This window comes from Pleurodeles waltl, chromosome 1_2 (genome assembly GCF_031143425.1).
Source record: "Pleurodeles waltl isolate 20211129_DDA chromosome 1_2, aPleWal1.hap1.20221129, whole genome shotgun sequence".
In the NCBI taxonomy this organism is placed as follows: domain Eukaryota; kingdom Metazoa; phylum Chordata; class Amphibia; order Caudata; family Salamandridae; genus Pleurodeles; species Pleurodeles waltl.
In genome coordinates this window covers 1314436812-1314457270 of record NC_090437.1, presented here as the reverse complement: position 1 = coordinate 1314457270, position 20459 = coordinate 1314436812, and the positions used below count along the sequence as shown (strand labels likewise).

General features: G+C 48.3%; 1 protein-coding gene across 1 annotated transcript in view; it reads left to right on the top strand.

Annotated features, from left to right (window-relative positions):
• FBXO41 (F-box protein 41) overlaps positions 1-20459 on the top strand; it is a 437558-nt gene that overhangs the window by 291542 nt on the left and 125557 nt on the right. Inside the window, exon 4 of the mRNA XM_069205615.1 lies at positions 1133-1212. Coding sequence (XP_069061716.1) covers positions 1133-1212 — 80 coding nt within the window. The remainder of the gene's footprint in view (positions 1-1132; positions 1213-20459) is intronic.

The window sequence follows — 20459 nt, the reverse complement described above, 5'->3', positions numbered from 1 at the left end:
ATATATATATATATATATATTTGCATATATATATATATATCTTTAAGGTGCGTAGATGTGGAGTTAAGAATTGTAAATCTATACCTACCCATTTGCACTGACCTTCTAGATATTTTGGTCCTCGATATTTTCGACTTGATATTCTGTCCACACAATATTTCTGTTTCCAATATTCTGCCAGTGATACGATCATTTTCCACATATCACGTTCTAACGCACCTACAAGAAAGAATAAGTACTGTGGCTTATGCGCTGTCCTGTCTCACATCAGTATTCAGTTTGTAGCCTTGATTCTGTTGTTAGGTATGTGTTCATAAATGTTTCCATGATCTAATGAAAACTGTAAGTTCAACACTCTACTCAAGCTGAAAAGTTTGATTCGAGTCACACAGGTCCAGCAGCAAAGAGTTAAAAGACAGGTCAATGGAAAATAATTCAAATTTAAGGACTTTTTTCAAATTTGTTAGTGTCTTGAAAAAGGATTTAGGGAAACACTGCAAGTCACGATCTTGGTGTCTAGTGCTAACTTTGATAGGATATGGAGTTCATCCCGGCAGCACATTGGATCAAGCGACAGGATGAAACAAACATCTTGGGATTCCGCAATATGACACTAGAGGTGAACACAAGAAGCCGGTGCAGGCTGAAGGGAACAGCTTCAGACTTGTAAGCATGTCTTCCTGGGGTTCTCAAAGAATTGAGAAATATCCCAGACCAGTTTTTTAAGGAAGGCTGGAGGTCATTGGAGTTCCTATTTAAAGAGACGATGAATGTTGCAGTTAGAATGTCCCTGGAGGATTCTCCATCCTACTGAATTGTGCCCTACCCCAAGTTTGCATGATCATCTGTTAATGCAGCTCATACAGTGTGGCTCCATGTTTATCTTTCTCGTTTATACTCATGACATGATTTAGTTTCCCATCTGGCTTTCCTGGAAATGCATATGACACAGTGTGTGTCCACGTTGGACCTTCCCTTCAGTATTTTTGATGCAATGTGGCTCCATGTTGGGTTTCCCAGAAATGATCATGACACTTTGTGCTTCCATGTGTGAACTTCCTGGTAATACTGATTACTCTGTTAAGAGCTCTTTCTGTTCAGTGGTGTGACTACCTTGTTTTTCTCTCCACAGAGGGACAGACATTCCAGCCCGGGATCTGCTGTGCATGGTTCCTATTCAGTGTCCAATCAGAGATCCTCCTCCAGCACAGGGTAAGCATTCACTGAACGTTAATTATAACTCATCATTCGTGAACGTCATGAACTTTCCAAAGCAAGACATGTTCAGAAATTCAAGTCATGGTTGTAATTATCATTTGGTTCTCTTTTTAATGTGTGAACCACTTGCAGTGATCCAGAGACATGGCTGCTGACAGTTCCACAGCAGTAGATTGAAACATAAATTACAATCCATGGAATATTTGCAAATTATATATATTATGTACAATTAGAGTTGCAGGCAGCTAAATCTAAAGTCAGGAGGGTTGGAGAGTAGCTGGCATTTTCAGAGCACTCGCTGCCTGTCCTGTCAATCATTCCCACATTTGTTCAAATGTCACACTAAAGTGTCTTAATAATGCAATTTGCTTAAGATCATTTTTCATATCCCAGTTAATTGTATCTCAATCTTGAAACTTGATAAGTTGGTCTGTAAACAATGTGTCGTCTCTATATACATTTTGTACTCTATCTTCAAGACAAAAGTACTTTCTTAGAGTCTTTATTGCTGAACACCATATTTGTAATGTGAAACACTTCCCAAGCAGTTGAGAAACAGATTGGATTTGGACCTCTTTTCACAACCACCCATGTACTCTAAGTGACTTTAAGACAGATACTCTCAGACCCCACGAGTAACCTCTCGTGCCCCCTGAGTGTCAGAAAAAAAGAGATAGCCTGTATCCACCTAGGAATCTCCCCTTGCACCCTGAGTGTCTGAAAGAGAAATTCCCAGGCCCAACTAGAAAAAGCTTCCCATGAGTTAAGATTTCTGGGACCTTGCTGCTTCCTTGATGCTCCCGCTTCTTACCATTGCACTAAACATGGTTGGTTCTGTCTCAGTCCTTCCTGGAACCTACACGTGGCAGTCACGTGGAGGGAAACCAGAGGAGCTACAGGGCAGAGACTGGCCTGCAGGAATAGGCCTTCTACCCAGGCGTGGGTTCCGTGCTCAATACATCACTGGATTCAAGCTAGCCAGGCTGATGAAGAGTGATACCCTGAAACTGGTCCCAGGATGCTTGTTTCTGGTCCAGAGAGGTCCTTGCTTGGCAGTTCAGGCTGGACTGTTCCCATGGGGAGCAGGGTAAAGACTCATTTGCATACGGCTGGGTTCCAAACGGGTGGTGAGCAAAAAAACGATGGATTAAACCCAGATATTTGTGACTGGGGTGAATGTTGGCATTCTTCAGCATTCCGTCCATCATCTGTTCTTTTTGCATTTATCGTCCTAAGTCGGAAAGGGTATGCCCAGACGTGGGTCCCGTGCTCACTGTGCCACTGGATTCATGCTAGCCTGGCTGATAAAGGGTGATACCCTGAAACCAGTCCCAGGATCAGGACAGGGTCAAGACTGATTTGCATATGGCTGGGTCCAAAGTGGGGTGGCATGGTGAGCAAAAGAACAATGGATTAAACTCAGATCTGTGGCTGGGATGAGTGTTTGAAAAGTTTCAGAGTGTTTGAAAAGTTTCAGCACTACATCCATCATTCTTTTGTGTTGCTACAGGCCTTGTGCTACCTTCTGTCAGATATGGCACATTCGCCAGACTGCACAGGAAGCGGAAGCAGAATTAGAGCAGCGTCACTGCATCGATAATACGCCACCTTGTGCTTTAGCCAGCATCTCATTCTTAAACCCCAAGGTTTCACCTCTGCCCAGGTTATTCCTTGGATTCTTGCTTCTTCCCCACTATTTGTATCCACTTGAATGTTCCTTTTTAAGTGTTTGTGATGAAGTATTTGGACCAGAGAACTCCTCAGTGTCGCCCCGGCATACTTTACTACTACATTAGTGAGAATACCGACATCCTGAACCATCGGCAGCATAAGTCTATTAATCCTTAGAATTCCTTCCCAAGCTGCCAATTAGAAAACAACCAACAGGGCGACCCAGTATCACCCAGGAGGATGGGTATTACATGAACACAAGAGCGATCACTTTCAGGGGAGTCCTTTGACCTGAGATCAGGCCCAAGCAGTAGCCTAACCCTGGTAATAAAATCTTTTAAATATATATTATGGGCAGTAAAATTTATCTGAGTTGCTAGTACTACAAAATTAGAAAAAAAAACTAGCAAGTGGGATTAAATTGAATATAAATCACAACTAAATTTAATTTCACTAAATTTAACTACATTTTTATTTCACTTAAATTCAAAACAGGAAGGAAAAAAACCTTTTCTTTAACCCTGTATACAAGTATAAAATGAGAAAGAGCCATGTCTATCAATAGCAAATATTTGTAAAAAAAAAACAAATATAGACAAGTATAGGACAATTCAAAAAGACTGTTCATTGATTTATGGAGCTTATATATATATATATATATATATATATATATATATATATATATATATATATATATATATATAAATAAATAAGACTGCAATCATCCATAAATAAGTTATTGAATTGAGCAGTCTATAGGTGTTAATGGTTCATTCTCTTCAAGGTAGTTCATCCACAAGGCTATCCTCAGGACAAATTCTGTACTACTATTAACTTATATCCGCTCATGTAGGCCAACACAGACACAACATAGGGCTCCACTTGGTGATGGCCCAGTTGAGTAACTTCCTTCCATCTGTCACTGAGACATTAGGGAACTCGCATCAGTCATAAAGTGACTTTTATAATCAAAAATGTATACTGGTGACAGAAACACTCAGGCATATTTCTAAGTTTCGACATACATTAGCTAATACATACCACTCATTAGAAAAGCAAGACTCAAGCCTTCAAGGGGTGGAGCCTTGGTAGTCACACGCACAGCTTTCGGCAATTGTGGACCCCAAGAAAAACTTTGGGATCCTGCCATTATTTTTTTGTAGTAGTAAATTAAACACTAGCTCCCACCTTCATAAGGGAGAAGCCTAAACACCAAGGGCCATATGTACGAACACACTTTCCCATAGACACAGAATGGGTAAAACCCTTTGATACATCTGGCCCCAAGTACCTTCACATATCTCTAGGTATTCGCAAAATAAGACCTTGTAACTGATATGTTGACTGCAGCTGCAATTTATATTCTTTTCAAGTTTTGTTCTTCTTTGGACTTTTGTTCAGCTCTTGTTTAGCTCTTGGATGTATTAGGTTTGTTATCTCTTTTAATTTATTTGGGATTGGATTGGACTAAAAACTTGATTGTGTTTCTGGATTGGATGTTGGATCTTTGGTTTGATTGGATATTGAATTTTGTATTAGATTGGATAATGTATAGAATTCTGGCTTGGGTATTGGATATTAGAAATTGGATTGAATATTGGATTGGATTCTGGCTAGGACTAGATTTGGATTCCTATTGGGCTGGATTTTGGAATGGATAGAATTGGATTTTGGTTTGGGAAAGGTTTGTGATATGAACTGGGATGGGGTAGTATTGGGAAGGAATGGGATTGGAATGGGATGGGATTGGTGTGGGATGGGACTGAGATTGGATTCCACTGCTGATGAACTGCAGTGGGTGCCGTGTATGAGGTCACACATCTGCACATCTCAGGGCCTGCAAGCTGATAACAGGAAAAATATTGTTGGAATTCTTTAGATACTTGAAACTAAAACAGCTTTGTAGTGTATAACAAGATGCTATGTGGATCTTCTGGGATGGAGTAAACACCCAGAAACAAATGGATAGGCTCTACTTGTAGTACAAATCACAGAGATTTTTATTCTTGGTTCAAAAGACAGGTGTGTTCATCTGTGGAATTCCAATGGGCTTTTTCAAGACAAATTAACTTACACATGACCTTAAATTGAATGCATTGTCGCAATCATCCCCTTAGTGAATGTCCTCAAGGGGGATAATGTCCATCTCCTTCAAATTATCTGTTGCGGTCAGAGAAGGACATGTCTGTAAGCGAGTCACATCCTTCCCCTATCGAAACTCGCAAAGACACGGTAGGGGAAGACAAGTCTGTCTGAATGGCCACACATCGGATTTAAACTGATCTTGCATGTCACTTAATTTGATGTTATTTCTCAATTCACAATGTTATCAATAAAATAATTGAAACACAAAAAAACACATCCTGGCCTATAATGCCGCCATTAGGCGCAGTCCCTTAGATGGACTGGCCTGTACAAAAATGGACAAATATATTTCTGAGGGTCTGGAGCAATAACACACTGATATCCAGTCTTATGGAGCAACAGCACTGGAGCACTGTGGTATTGAACGTCGTTGTGGGCGAGGTTCATGAGTGAGGTTTTTCGGCATGCGTCATCAGAGCGGCAAATTACTGCGTTGAGGATTAAAACACCAACTGTGAAACCCACATAAATCTCCAGGTTCTTTTGCGCATCAGCAAGTTCACGCTGGTTAATGCTAGGACCAGAGGCTGACTGATAAAGTAATGCGCGCATTTATGCCCCCCCCCCTTCAGCTTTGTCCTCGCCCTTTCAGAACTTGCAAAATGGCTAAATATGTCCATCGTATTGGTTGAGGGACTTCTACATGATGAAATCACAGAGGATTAGGCCCAGGGTAAATTCCCGTTTCGCAAGCGTGATCTCCCGCCAGAACTACGCACGCAAGCAGAACATGAATGGCTGTTGCTCGAGGACACATTTCATGCTGAAGTATAGTTTTAATTGCCAAACTTGCATTTTGCAGAATTTAGTGGAATTTTTGCAACATTTCCTATAACTATACAAAAGCAAATTACAAGAATTTCGCACACCCTATAAAGGACATCCACCTAGATAAAATGAAGATTAATGCATGTGTATGTCACATTCAACAGTTCGAGTTTAAAGCTCATATTTGACAGGGCCTGCAAATTAGCTCAGTGGATTCATGCACATGAAGTCGTAGTCAATGTGTAGTAAGTCTTGTAGTAACAACTGAGCTTCTCATCCTTCTGTGATTGATAAAATGAAGTATTATTAGCTAATAGTGATATCAGTTATTACTTCATTATTTCAGCATTTTTTAACTTGGTAATACTTTATGGACAGTGGGTGCACTTCATTAATACCAGTTTAACACCAAAATATAGGGCCTTCCACTTCGTGGCAACAAGTGTTGCTGAATTTTTAGTAACTTTTGAACCGTTTGAGCTAGAAACTATTTTTTATTTGTTAAAATCAGCAGATTATGGATTATGTGGCAAACGCGGCAAATCTATATTCATGCAAAAATCACCGCACAATCGCATAATTCCAGTGGCCCTGGTTATTGCTAAATATACACATCACACGGTTTTGGGAAAATCATGGGCATAGGAACCGTAGGGGACGGCTATTTGCGGAGCGGGGTAAACTCCTCAATCAGAACATGACGCAGATGACCATGAGCACTGTGACACAGACCGCGACTAGTTGAGCTCTAGCTGCTCCGACACCTGTAGGAAAGTACCATCTTGCCTGGCATATTACCCTCATTTTTACTTGTGTGTCAGTTTGCTTTTGCCTGTCTCACTGGGATCCTGCTAGCCAGGACCCCAGTGCTCATAGTTTGTGGCCTATATGTGTTCCCTTTGTGGTGCCTAACTGTATCACTGGGGCTCTGCAAACCAGAACCTCAGTGTTTATGCTCTCTCTGCTTTTAAAATTGTTACTGCAGGCTAGTGATCATTTTCACCAATTCTGATTGGCACACTGGAATACCCTTATAATTCCCTAGTATATGGTCCCTAGGTAACCAGGGTATTGGGGTTCCAGGAGATCCCTATGGGCTGCAGCATTTCTTCTGCCACCCATAGGGAGCTCAGACAATTCTTACTCAGGACTGCCACTGCAGCCTGAGTGAAATAACGTCCACATAATTTCACAGCCATTTTACTCTGCACTTAAGTAACTTATAAGTCACCTATCAATCAATCAATCAATCAAGAAATTTGTAAAGCACGCTACTCACCCGGAGGGTCTCAAGGCGCTGGGGGACGGGGAACCGCTACTGCTCGAACAGCCAGGTCTTGAGTTGCTTCCTGAAGGAGAGGTGGTCTTGGGTCAGACGGAGGTGGATGGGGAGGGAGTTCCAAGTCTTGGCTGCCAGGTAGGAGAAGGATCTTCCTCCCATGGTGGCTTTTCTAATGCGTGGCACGGCGGCGAGGGCGTGGCTGGTCGATCGTAGCTGGCGGGTGGGAGTGTAGAAGGTCAGGCGGTTGTTGAGGTACCTGGGGCCCAGGTCGTGGAGGGCCTTGTGTGCGTGGGTGAGGAGACGGAACGTGATTCTCTTGCTGACGGGGAGCCAGTGCAGGTCTCTCAGGTGTCCGGAGATGTGGCTGTGTCGGGGGATGTCAAGGATGAGGCGTGCGGAGGCGTTCTGGATGTGTTGGAGTCTTTTCTGTAGTTTGGCCGTGGTTCCGGTGTAGAGGGTGTTACCGTAGTCCAGTCGGCTGGTGACGAGTGCCTGGGTGACCGTCTTCCTGGTTTCGGTGGGGATCCATCGGAAGATCTTTCGTAGCATGCGTAGGATGTTGAAGCATGATGATGAGATGGCGTTGACTTGTCTGGTCATCGAGAGGGAGGAGTCCAGGATGAAGCCCAGGTTGCGTGCATGGTCCGTTGGTTTGGGTGCGCTGCCCATGGCAGGGGGCCACCAGGAGTCGTCCCAGGCAGAGGGTGATAATCCAAGGATGAGGACTTCCGTCTTGTCTGAGTTCAGTTTCAGGCGGCTGTTCATCATCCACTCGGCTACGTCTTACATCCCTTCGTGCAGGTTGGTTCTGGCGGTGGCTGGGTCGTTGGTGAAGGAGAGGATCAGCTGGGTGTCGTCGGCGTAGGAGATGATGTTGAGGTTGTGTTGGCGTGCGATGGCTGCGAGGGGGCTCATGTAGACGTTGAAGAGGGTGGGGCTGAGTGATGATCCTTGTGGTACGCCGCAGATGACTTCGGTGGCCTCGGATCTGAACGGGGGAGGCGGACTCTCTGGGTTCTTCCGGCGAGGAACGAGATGATCCACTCTAGTGCCTTCTCTTGGATTCCGATGTTGCTGAGGCGCTGCACTAGGGTGCGGTGGCAGATAGTGTTGAACGCTGCGGAGAGGTCCAGGAGGATGAGGGCCGCTGTTTCCCCGTTGTCGAGCAGGGCTCGGATGTCGTCAGTGGCTGCGATGAGGGCGGTCTCGGTGCTGTGGTTGGCTCGGAAGCCGGACTGAGAGTGGTCGAGGGATCCATTAGTCTCGAGGAAGATGGCTAGCTGCCTGTTGACGGTCTTCTCGATGACTTTGGCCGGAAACGGGAGGAGCGAGATGGGGCGGTAGTTCTTGAGGTCGGTGGGGTCTGCTGATGGTTTCTTCAGGAGGGCGCTGAGTTCGGCATGCTTCCAGCTCTCCGGGAAGGTGGCGGTGTTGAAGGAGCAGTTGATGATGTCCCGGAGATGGGGTGCGATGACGGAGTCGGCCTTGTTGAAGACGTGGTGGGGGCATGGGTCGGTTGGTGATCCGGAATGGATGGTGTTCATCGTATGGATGGTGTCTTCGGTGCTGACCGGGGTCCAGGCGCGGAGGGTGGTGTTGGGGGGCGTCGGTTTGGTGGTTGGGTGCGTGGTCTGTGCGCCGAAGCTGTTGTGTATGTCGGCGAACTTGCGGTGAAAGAACGAAGCGAGTGAGTCGCAGAGGTCTTGTGAGGGAGTGATGTCGTTGTTTCCGGCGCTGGGGTTGGAGAGCTCTTTGACGATGCTGAAGAGTTCCTTGCTGTTGTGTGCGTTGTTGTCTAGTCGTTCTTTGAATGCTGTCTTCTTGGTGGTGTGGATCAGCTGGTGGTGTTTGCGGGAGGCGTGCTTGAGGTTGGTCATGTTGTCTGTAGTCGGGTTTTTTCGCCAGGCTTTCTCGAGGGTGCGGCAGTTCTTCTTGGAGCTCTTGAGGTAATTGTTGAACCAGGAGGCTTTCTTGCTGTTGGGCCTGATGGGATGGGTTTTCAGAGGTGCGAGGTTGTCAGCGCAGTTGGTGATCCACTGTGTGAGGTTGTTGGCTGCTTGGTTGGGGTCCGCTGAGCTGGCGGGAGGGTTCTGGCTCAGTGATGTGGAGAGCTGGTCGGTGGAGATCTTGTTCCAGCTCCTGCGGGGAGCCTGTTGTGGGTGGTGGTGAGTCGTGGTTCTTCTGAAGCTGAAGTGGACGCAGCTGTGGTCTGTCCAGTGGAGTCCGGTGGAGTGGCTGAAGGAGATGTACTTGCTGGAGGAGAAGACTGGGTCAAGCATGTGTCTGGCGTAGTGGTTGGGGGTGTTCACCAGTTGCTTGAGTCCGAGGTTGGCGAGGTTGTCTAGCAGGGTGGTGGTGTTGTTGTCGTTGTTGTTCTCCAGGTGGAAGTTGAGGTCCCCTAGGAGGATGTAGTCAGCGGAGGGGAGGGCGTGTGGGCTGATGAAGTCTGCGATGTCTTCGCTGAATTGTGTGCGGAGTCCTGGGGGTCTGTAGATGAGGGTGCCTCTGAGTGTGGTCTTGGGGTCGGTGTGTATCTGGAAGTGAAGATGTTCGGCGGCTGTGAGGGTGTCGTCGGAGTTGGTCGTGATGCGGATGGTGTTCTTGTGGACGATGGCGATGCCTCCTCCTGTCTGGTTGACGCGGTCCCTCCGGGTGATCTTGTATAAGTCCGGGATGGCGATGGAGATGTCGGGCGCTGAGGAGGCGTTCATCCAGGTTTCTGTGAGGAAGGCGACGTCTGGAGATGTGGTGTCGAGCAGGTTCCAGAGTTCCACGGCGTGTCTGTGGATGGAACGGGTGTTGAGCAGGATGCACTTCAGGTGGTTGCTGCTGGTGCTTGGCTTGACGGGTGCGGTGCGGGTCCGGATGCAGGAGAACTTGCAGGATTGGCAGGCGAAGGGTCCGTGGGTGCGTCTTGGGGCGGCTCGGCAGCACCCGGGGATCCGGCTGGTGTTGAGTGCGAGGAGGGTGGCGGCGTCGTAGGTCCGGCAGGTAGGCTGGCAGCGGCGGGGGCCAGGGGGTCTGGCGCTGGGTGCGGTCCAGACGCGGACGGGCGCTGGCGGGCTTGCCTTTGGCGCGCCTTCAACGCGCCAGCGGCGCGGCCGCTGCGCAGCCTCCATATGAAGGGAAGAGGGAGGGAGGAGCAGCTGGGAGGTGGGAGCGGGGTGGCCAATGGGGAGCAAGGGGGCAGAGCTACCGGGACGCGGCGGCGGGAAAACGGGCAGCGAGGGGGTGACGCGGCGAGACGAGGGAAGCAGAAAGTTAAAGGGAGCACAGTCAGGGCAACAAAAGTAAGGGAGAGCAAATCAAGGCAACAATACCAGGGACACAGGCACTCGGGGTACAGAATAAAAAAGCGGACACAGGCACTCGGGCACAAAATCAGAGAGGACACTGGTGCTCGGTCACAGAAGGCAGGCACAGGCAGTCAGGGCACGGCAGCGAGAGCGGTCACACTGGGGGCTGCGTGGCGGTGAGGGGAGCGACCTGCCTGGGAATCAGGGTCAGAGGTCGCTATGTCTAACCCTCACTTAGTGAAGGTTAGGTGCAAAGTTACTAAGTGTGAGGGCACCCTGGCACTAGCCAAGGTGCCCCCACATTGTTCAGGGCAATTTCCCCGGACTTTGTGAATGTGGGGACACCATTACACGCATGCACTACATATAGGTCAATACCTATATGTAGCTTCACAATGGTAACTCCGAACATGGCCATGTAACATGTCTAAGATCATGGAATTGTCCCCCCCAAGCCAAATCTGGTATTGGGTGCCAATCCCATGCATCCCCGGGGCTCCAGCATGGACCCCGGGTACTGCCAAACTAGCTCTCTGGGGTTTTCTCTGCAGCTACCGCTGCTGCCAACCCTCAGACAAGTTTCTGCCCTCATGGGGTCTGGGCAGCCCAGTCCCAGGAAGGCAGAACAAAGGATTTCGTCTGAAAGAGGGTGTTACACCCACTTCCTTTGGAAATAGGTGTTAAGGGCCTGAGAGGAGTAGCCTCTCTTGGCCTCTGGGAATGCTTTGAAGGGCACAGATGGTTCCCTCCTTGCATAAACCAGTCTACACAGGTTCAGGGAGCCCCCAGCCCCTGCTCTGGTGCGAAACTGGACAAAGGAAAGGGGAGTGACCACTCCCCTGTCCATCACCACCCCAGGGGTGATGCCCAGAGCTCCTCCAGTGTGCCCCAGACCTCTGCCATCTTGAATGCAGCGGTGTGAGGGCACAATGGAGAACTCTGAGTGGCCAGTGCCAGCAGGTGACGTCAGAGACCCCTCCTGATAGGCTCTTACCTGGTTAGGTAGCCAATCCTCCTCTGAGGGCTATTTAGGGTCTCTCCTGTGGGTTCCTCTTCAGATAACGAATGCAAGAGCTCACCAGAGTTCCTCTGCATCTCTCTCTTTGACTTCTGCCAAGGATCAACCGCTGACTGCTCCAGGACGCCTGCAAAACCGCAACAAAGTAGCAAGATGACTACCAGCAACATTGTAGTGTGAGAAGGTAGCCTCTTTCTAGCCTTGTTACCCCCACTTTTGGCCTGTTTGTGAGTGTATGTCAGGGTGTTTGTCACTGTTTTCACTGTCTCACTGGGATCCTGATAGCCAGGCTTCAGTGCTCATAGTGAAAACACCATGTTTTCAGTATGGTTGTTATGTGTCACTGGGATCCTGCTAGTCAGGACCCCAGTGCTCATAGGTTTGTGGCCTATATGTATGTGTCACTGGGACCCTGTCACACAGGGCCCCAGTGCTCATAGGTGTGCATGTATATGTTCCCTGTGTGGTGCCTAACTGTCTCACTGAGGCTCTGCTAACCAGAACCTCAGTGGTTATGCTCTCTCATTACTTTCAAATTGTCACTAACAGGCTAGTGACCATTTTTACCAATTTACATTGGCTTACTGGAACACCCTTATAATTCCCTAGTATATGGTACTGAGGTACCCAGGGTATTGGGGTTCCAGGAGATCCCTATGGGCTGCAGCATTTCTTTTGCCACCCATAGGGAGCTCTGACAATTCTTACACAGGCCTGCCACTGCAGCCTGAGTGAAATAACGTCCACGTTATTTCACAGCCATTTTACACTGCACTTAAGTAACTTATAAGTCACCTATATGTCTAACCTTTACCTGGTAAAGGTTAGGTGCAAAGTTACTTAGTGTGAGGGCACCCTGGCACTAGCCAAGGTGCCCCCACATTGTTCAGAGCCAATTCACTGAACTTTGTGAGTGCGGGGACACCATTACACGCGTGCACTACATATAGGTCACTACCTATATGTAGCTTCACCATGGTAACTCCGAATATGGCCATGTAACATGTCTATGATCATGGAATTGCCCCCTCTATGCCATCCTGGCATTGTTGGTACAATTCCATGATCCCAGTGGTCTGTAGCACAGACCCTGGTACTGCCAGACTGCCCTTCCTGGGGTTTCACTGCAGCTGCTGCTGCTGCCAACCCCTCAGACAGGCAGCTGCCCTCCTGGGGTCCAGCCAGGCCTGGCCCAGGATGGCAGAACAAAGAACTTCCTCTGAGAGAGGGTGTGACACCCTCTCCCTTTGGAAAATGGTGTGAAGGCAGGGGAGGAGTAGCCTCCCCCAGCCTCTGGAAATGCTTTGTTGGGCACAGATGTGCCCAATTCTGCATAAGCCAGTCTACACCGGTTCAGGGACCCCTTAGCCCCTGCTCTGGCGCGAAACTGGACAAAGGAAAGGGGAGTGACCACTCCCCTGACCTGCACCTCCCCTGGGAGGTGTCCAGAGCTCCTCCAGTGTGCTCCAGACCTCTGCCATCTTGGAAACAGAGGTGCTGCTGGCACACTGGACTGCTCTGAGTGGCCAGTGCCACCAGGTGACGTCAGAGACTCCTGCTGATAGGCTCCTTCAGGTGTTAGTAGCCTTTCCTCTCTCCTAGGTAGCCAAACCCTCTTTTCTGGCTATTTAGGGTCTCTGTCTCTGGGGAAACTTTAGATAACGAATGCATGAGCTCAGCCGAGTTCCTCTGCATCTCCCTCTTCACCTTCTGATAAGGAAACGACCGCTGACCGCGCTGGAAGCCTGCAAACCTGCAACATAGTAGCAAAGACGACTACTGCAACTCTGTAACGCTGATCCTGCCGCCTTCTCGACTGTTTTCCTGCTTGTGCATGCTGTGGGGGTAGCCTGCCTCCTCTCTGCACCAGAAGCTCCGAAGAAATCTCCCGTGGGTCGACGGAATCTTCCCCCTGCAACCGCAGGCACCAAAAAGCTGCATTACCGGTCCCTTGGGTCTCCTCTCAGCACGACGAGCGAGGTCCCTCGAATCCAGCGACACCGTCCAAGTGACCCCCACAGTCCAGTGACTCTTCAGCCCAAGTTTGGTGGAGGTAAGTCCTTGCCTCACCTCGCTGGGCTGCATTGCTGGGAACCGCGACTTTGCAAGCTTCTCCGGCCCCTGTGCACTTCCGGCGGAAATCCTTCGTGCACAGCCAAGCCTGGGTCCCCGGCACTCTAACCTGCATTGCACGACTTTCTAAGTTGGTCTCCGGCGACGTGGGACTCCTTTGTGCAACTTCGGCGAGCACCGTTTCACGCATCCTCGTAGTGCCTGTTTCTGGCACTTCTCCGGGTGCTACCTGCTTCAGTGAGGGCTCCTTGTCTTGCTCGACGTCCCCTCTCTCTGCAGGTCCAATTTGCGACCTCCTGGTCCCTCCTGGGCCCCAGCAGCGTCCAAAAACGCCAAACGCACGATTTGCGTGTAGCAAGGCTTGTTGGCGTCCATCCGGCGGGAAAACACTTCTGCACGACTCTCCAAGGCGTGGGGGATCCATCCTCCAAAGGGGAAGTCTCTAGCCCTTGTCGTTCCTGCAGTATTCACAGTTCTTCAGCCTAGTAAGAGCTTCTTTGCACCAACCGCTGGCATTTCTTGGGCATCTGCCCATCTCCGAGCTGCTTGTGACTTTTGGACTTGGTCCCCTTGTTCCACAGGTACCTTCAGACAGGAATCCATCGTTGTTGCATTGCTGATTTGTGTTTTCCTTGCATTCTCCCTCTAACACGACTATTTTGTCCTTAGGGGAACTTTGGTGCACTTTGCACTCACTTTTCAGGGTCTTGGGGAGGGTTATTTTTCTAACTCTCACTATTTTCTGATAGTCCCAGCGACCCTCTACAAGGTCACATAGGTTTGGGGTCCATTCGTGGTTCACATTCCACTTTTGGAGTATATGGTTTGTGTTGCCCCTATCCCTATGTTTCCCCATTGCATCCTATTGTAACTATACATTGTTTGCACTGTTTTCTAAGACTATACTGCATATTTTTGCTATTGTGTATATATATCTTGTGTATATTTCCTATCCTCTTACTGAGGGTACACTCTAAGATACTTTGGCATATTGTCATAAAAATAAAGTACCTTTATTTTTAGTATAACTGTGTATTGTGTTTTCTTATGATATTGTGCATATGACACTGAGTGGTACTGTAGTAGCTTCACACGTCTCCTAGTTCAGCCTGAGCTGCTTTGCTAAGCTACCATTATCTATCAGCCTAAGCTGCTAGACACCCTATACACTAATAAGGGATAACTGGGCCTGGTGCAAGGTGCAAGTACCCCTTGGTACTCACTACAAGCCAGTCCAGCCTCCTACATTGGTTGTGCAGTGGTGGGATAAGTGCTTTGAGACTACTTACCACTCTTGTCATTGTACTTTTCATAAGAGAAAAATATACAAAACAAGGTCAGTGTATATACACATAGCCAAAAAGTTTTGCATTTCCTCTTTTCACTCTTTTCTAAGTGCTGAAAAGTACTTCTAAACTTTCAAAAAGTTCTTAAAAGTTTAAAAAGTTTTTTTCTGTCTTTCCAAAAAGTTCTGAAAACTTTTTTCTCTTTGTCTATCACTTTAACTCTCTCTAAAAAATGTCTGGCACAGGCCAAAAAGTTGAACTGTCCAAACTTGCATATGATCACCTTAGCTGGAAAGGAGCAAGGAGTCTCTGCATAGAGAGAGGTTTGAGTGTAGGGAAGAATCCTTCCTTAGAACTGTTAATTAATATGCTTAGAGTACAGGATAAGGCCATAAGTGCCCAATCTGTAGAAAAAGTAGCTAATGGTTCTCAATCTGATCCAGGGACTCCCCCAGGAAAAGGTTCAGGAAAGAAACTTCTCAGCCTGCCCATTACTAGACAGTCTAGCATAGTTGGTACAGAGGTTGAATCACACCATACTGATGATGTGATCTCACATTATGCTGGTAGCCAAGCTGTTAGGGTGCCCTCTGTAAGGGACAGGTCTCCTTCTGTTCATTCCCATCATACCTCTGTATCTAGAAATGTCCCTCCCACCCACCCTGATGACAGATTGTTAGAAAGGGAGCTCAATAGATTGAGAGTGGAACAAACCAGACTGAAGCTCAAGAAGCAACAGCTGGATTTGGATAGACAGTCTTTAGAATTAGAGAAGGAAAGACAGAAGTTGGGTTTAGATACCCATGGTGGCAGCAGCAGTATTCCCCATAGTCATCCTGCAAAAGAGCATGATTCCAGGAATCTGCACAAGATAGTTCCCCCTTATAAGGAGGGGGATGACATTAACAAGTGGTTTGCTGCACTTGAGAGGGCCTGTGCTGTACAGGATGTCCCTCAAAAGCAGTGGGCTGCTATCCTATGGCTATCATTTAGTGGAAAGGGTAGGGATAGACTCCTTACTGTGAAAGAAAGTGATGCCAATAATTTTACAGTTCTTAAGAATGCACTCCTGGATGGTTATGGCTTAACCACTGAACAGTACAGGATAAAGTTCAGAGAGACCAAAAAGGAGTCTTCACAAGACTGGGTTGATTTCATTGACCATTCAGTGAAGGCCTTGGAGGGGTGGTTACATGGCAGTAAAGTTACTGATTATGAAAGCCTGTATAATACAATCCTGAGAGAGCATATACTTAATAATTGTGTGTCTGATTTGTTGCACCAGTACCTGGTAGACTCTGATCTGACCTCTCCCCAAGAATTGGGAAAGAAGGCAGACAAATGGGTCAGAACAAGGGTGAACAGAAAAGTTCATACAGGGGGTGACAAAGATGGCAATAAGAAGAAAGATGGTGAAAAATCTCAAGATAAGCATGGGGATAAGGGTAAAACCAAAGATCCCACTTCAAATCTTAAACACTCTTCAGAGGGTGGGGATAAAACAAATTCTTCCTCTTCTTCCCAACCTGCACACATTAAAAAGCCTTGGTGCTTTGTGTGTAAAAATAGAGGCCATAGGCCAGGGGATAAGTCCTGTCCAGGTAAACCCCCTGAGCCTACCACCACTAATACATCAAGCTCTAGTGCCCCTAGCAGTAGTGGTACTAGTGGTGGGACTGCTGGCAACAGTCAAGCAAAGGGTGTAGTTGGGTTCACTTATGGGTCCATAGTGGAAACTGATGTAATCAGTCCCAAGACAGTTTCTGTCACACCTAGTGGCATTGGCCTTGCCACACTGGCTGCTTGTCCCCTTACAATGGATAAGTACAGGCAGACAGTTTCAATAAATGGTGTTGAGGCCTTGGCCTACAGGGACACAGGTGCCAGTTTCACTTTGGTGACTGAAAACCTAGTGCCTCCTGAACAACACATCATTGGACAACAATATAAGATTATTGATGTCCATAACTCCACTAAGTTTCTTCCCTTAGCTATAATTCAGTTTAGTTGGGGTGGAGTTACTGGCCCTAAGCAGGTGGTGGTATCACCTAGCTTACCTGTAAACTGTCTCTTAGGTAATGACCTAGAGGCCTCAGGTTGGGCTGATGTAGAGTTTTATGCCCATGCAGCCATGCTGGGCATCCCTGAGGAATTGTTCCCTCTCATTTCAAGTGAAATGAAAAAGCAAAGGAGAGAAGGCCTGAAAACTCAGGATCCCTCTCCATCAACAGGTAAAAAGGGTATCACAGTATCCCCTAACCACCCTACCATTCAGGATACTATTCCTGTGGTGGGAGAAACCTCTCCTGGGGTGGCACCTGTTCCAAGGGAATCATCAGCTGGCAAAGCTAGACTCCCTGAGGTGGAAGTACCTCTCTGTGGGATAACTAACATTGGTGAGAAAAACAGCACCATTTTAGTTAACATGGAGCATCCCTCCAACCCTCCCAGAGAAACTTTAGTGCAGAAACCCTGCACTACCTCACAACACTTAGGACAGCATCCCTGCCCTAGTGTGGAGCTCATAGGACAGCATCCCTGCCCTGCTCCAACTCAAGAGAAACAGCATCCCTGTTCTCTCTTCCAGCCAGATGGACAAAGTTTTTGCCCAGCTATGGCTTTTCTGAGACAGCATCCCTGTCTGGCATTTCCATCACTACAAATAGGTTCAGTGGACAATTCCCACTGCTCTAAACTAAAACTTACTGATAGAAACTCTGAAAATACATCTTCACATTGTTGCTTAGCTAAAAAACTTCAAACAGGGTGGTTTACATCCCCACAGGGAAGTAACCATATAGTGGATGATAAAGGGAGTAACCAGTCTATTGCAGAGCTACTCTCTACTTATCACCACTTAGACAATAAAGTCTCAACTGGCCAAGGTTAGCCTTATTGTCCTTCGTTTGGGGGGGGGTTGTGTGAGAAGGTAGCCTCTTTCTAGCCTTGTTACCCCCACTTTTGGCCTGTTTGTGAGTGTATGTCAGGGTGTTTGTCACTGTTTTCACTGTCTCACTGGGATCCTGATAGCCAGGCTTCAGTGCTCATAGTGAAAACACCATGTTTTCAGTATGGTTGTTATGTGTCACTGGGATCCTGCTAGTCAGGACCCCAGTGCTCATAGGTTTGTGGCCTATATGTATGTGTCACTGGGACCCTGTCACACAGGGCCCCAGTGCTCATAGGTGTGCATGTATATGTTCCCTGTGTGGTGCCTAACTGTCTCACTGAGGCTCTGCTAACCAGAACCTCAGTGGTTATGCTCTCTCATTACTTTCAAATTGTCACTAACAGGCTAGTGACCATTTTTACCAATTTACATTGGCTTACTGGAACACCCTTATAATTCCCTAGTATATGGTACTGAGGTACCCAGGGTATTGGGGTTCCAGGAGATCCCTATGGGCTGCAGCATTTCTTTTGCCACCCATAGGGAGCTCTGACAATTCTTACACAGGCCTGCCACTGCAGCCTGAGTGAAATAACGTCCACGTTATTTCACAGCCATTTTACACTGCACTTAAGTAACTTATAAGTCACCTATATGTCTAACCTTTACCTGGTAAAGGTTAGGTGCAAAGTTACTTAGTGTGAGGGCACCCTGGCACTAGCCAAGGTGCCCCCACATTGTTCAGAGCCAATTCACTGAACTTTGTGAGTGCGGGGACACCATTACACGCGTGCACTACATATAGGTCACTACCTATATGTAGCTTCACCATGGTAACTCCGAATATGGCCATGTAACATGTCTATGATCATGGAATTGCCCCCTCTATGCCATCCTGGCATTGTTGGTACAATTCCATGATCCCAGTGGTCTGTAGCACAGACCCTGGTACTGCCAGACTGCCCTTCCTGGGGTTTCACTGCAGCTGCTGCTGCTGCCAACCCCTCAGACAGGCAGCTGCCCTCCTGGGGTCCAGCCAGGCCTGGCCCAGGATGGCAGAACAAAGAACTTCCTCTGAGAGAGGGTGTGACACCCTCTCCCTTTGGAAAATGGTGTGAAGGCAGGGGAGGAGTAGCCTCCCCCAGCCTCTGGAAATGCTTTGTTGGGCACAGATGTGCCCAATTCTGCATAAGCCAGTCTACACCGGTTCAGGGACCCCTTAGCCCCTGCTCTGGCGCGAAACTGGACAAAGGAAAGGGGAGTGACCACTCCCCTGACCTGCACCTCCCCTGGGAGGTGTCCAGAGCTCCTCCAGTGTGCTCCAGACCTCTGCCATCTTGGAAACAGAGGTGCTGCTGGCACACTGGACTGCTCTGAGTGGCCAGTGCCACCAGGTGACGTCAGAGACTCCTGCTGATAGGCTCCTTCAGGTGTTAGTAGCCTTTCCTCTCTCCTAGGTAGCCAAACCCTCTTTTCTGGCTATTTAGGGTCTCTGTCTCTGGGGAAACTTTAGATAACGAATGCATGAGCTCAGCCGAGTTCCTCTGCATCTCCCTCTTCACCTTCTGATAAGGAAACGACCGCTGACCGCGCTGGAAGCCTGCAAACCTGCAACATAGTAGCAAAGACGACTACTGCAACTCTGTAACGCTGATCCTGCCGCCTTCTCGACTGTTTTCCTGCTTGTGCATGCTGTGGGGGTAGCCTGCCTCCTCTCTGCACCAGAAGCTCCGAAGAAATCTCCCGTGGGTCGACGGAATCTTCCCCCTGCAACCGCAGGCACCAAAAAGCTGCATTACCGGTCCCTTGGGTCTCCTCTCAGCACGACGAGCGAGGTCCCTCGAATCCAGCGACACCGTCCAAGTGACCCCCACAGTCCAGTGACTCTTCAGCCCAAGTTTGGTGGAGGTAAGTCCTTGCCTCACCTCGCTGGGCTGCATTGCTGGGAACCGCGACTTTGCAAGCTTCTCCGGCCCCTGTGCACTTCCGGCGGAAATCCTTCGTGCACAGCCAAGCCTGGGTCCCCGGCACTCTAACCTGCATTGCACGACTTTCTAAGTTGGTCTCCGGCGACGTGGGACTCCTTTGTGCAACTTCGGCGAGCACCGTTTCACGCATCCTCGTAGTGCCTGTTTCTGGCACTTCTCCGGGTGCTACCTGCTTCAGTGAGGGCTCCTTGTCTTGCTCGACGTCCCCTCTCTCTGCAGGTCCAATTTGCGACCTCCTGGTCCCTCCTGGGCCCCAGCAGCGTCCAAAAACGCCAAACGCACGATTTGCGTGTAGCAAGGCTTGTTGGCGTCCATCCGGCGGGAAAACACTTCTGCACGACTCTCCAAGGCGTGGGGGATCCATCCTCCAAAGGGGAAGTCTCTAGCCCTTGTCGTTCCTGCAGTATTCACAGTTCTTCAGCCTAGTAAGAGCTTCTTTGCACCAACCGCTGGCATTTCTTGGGCATCTGCCCATCTCCGAGCTGCTTGTGACTTTTGGACTTGGTCCCCTTGTTCCACAGGTACCTTCAGACAGGAATCCATCGTTGTTGCATTGCTGATTTGTGTTTTCCTTGCATTCTCCCTCTAACACGACTATTTTGTCCTTAGGGGAACTTTGGTGCACTTTGCACTCACTTTTCAGGGTCTTGGGGAGGGTTATTTTTCTAACTCTCACTATTTTCTGATAGTCCCAGCGACCCTCTACAAGGTCACATAGGTTTGGGGTCCATTCGTGGTTCACATTCCACTTTTGGAGTATATGGTTTGTGTTGCCCCTATCCCTATGTTTCCCCATTGCATCCTATTGTAACTATACATTGTTT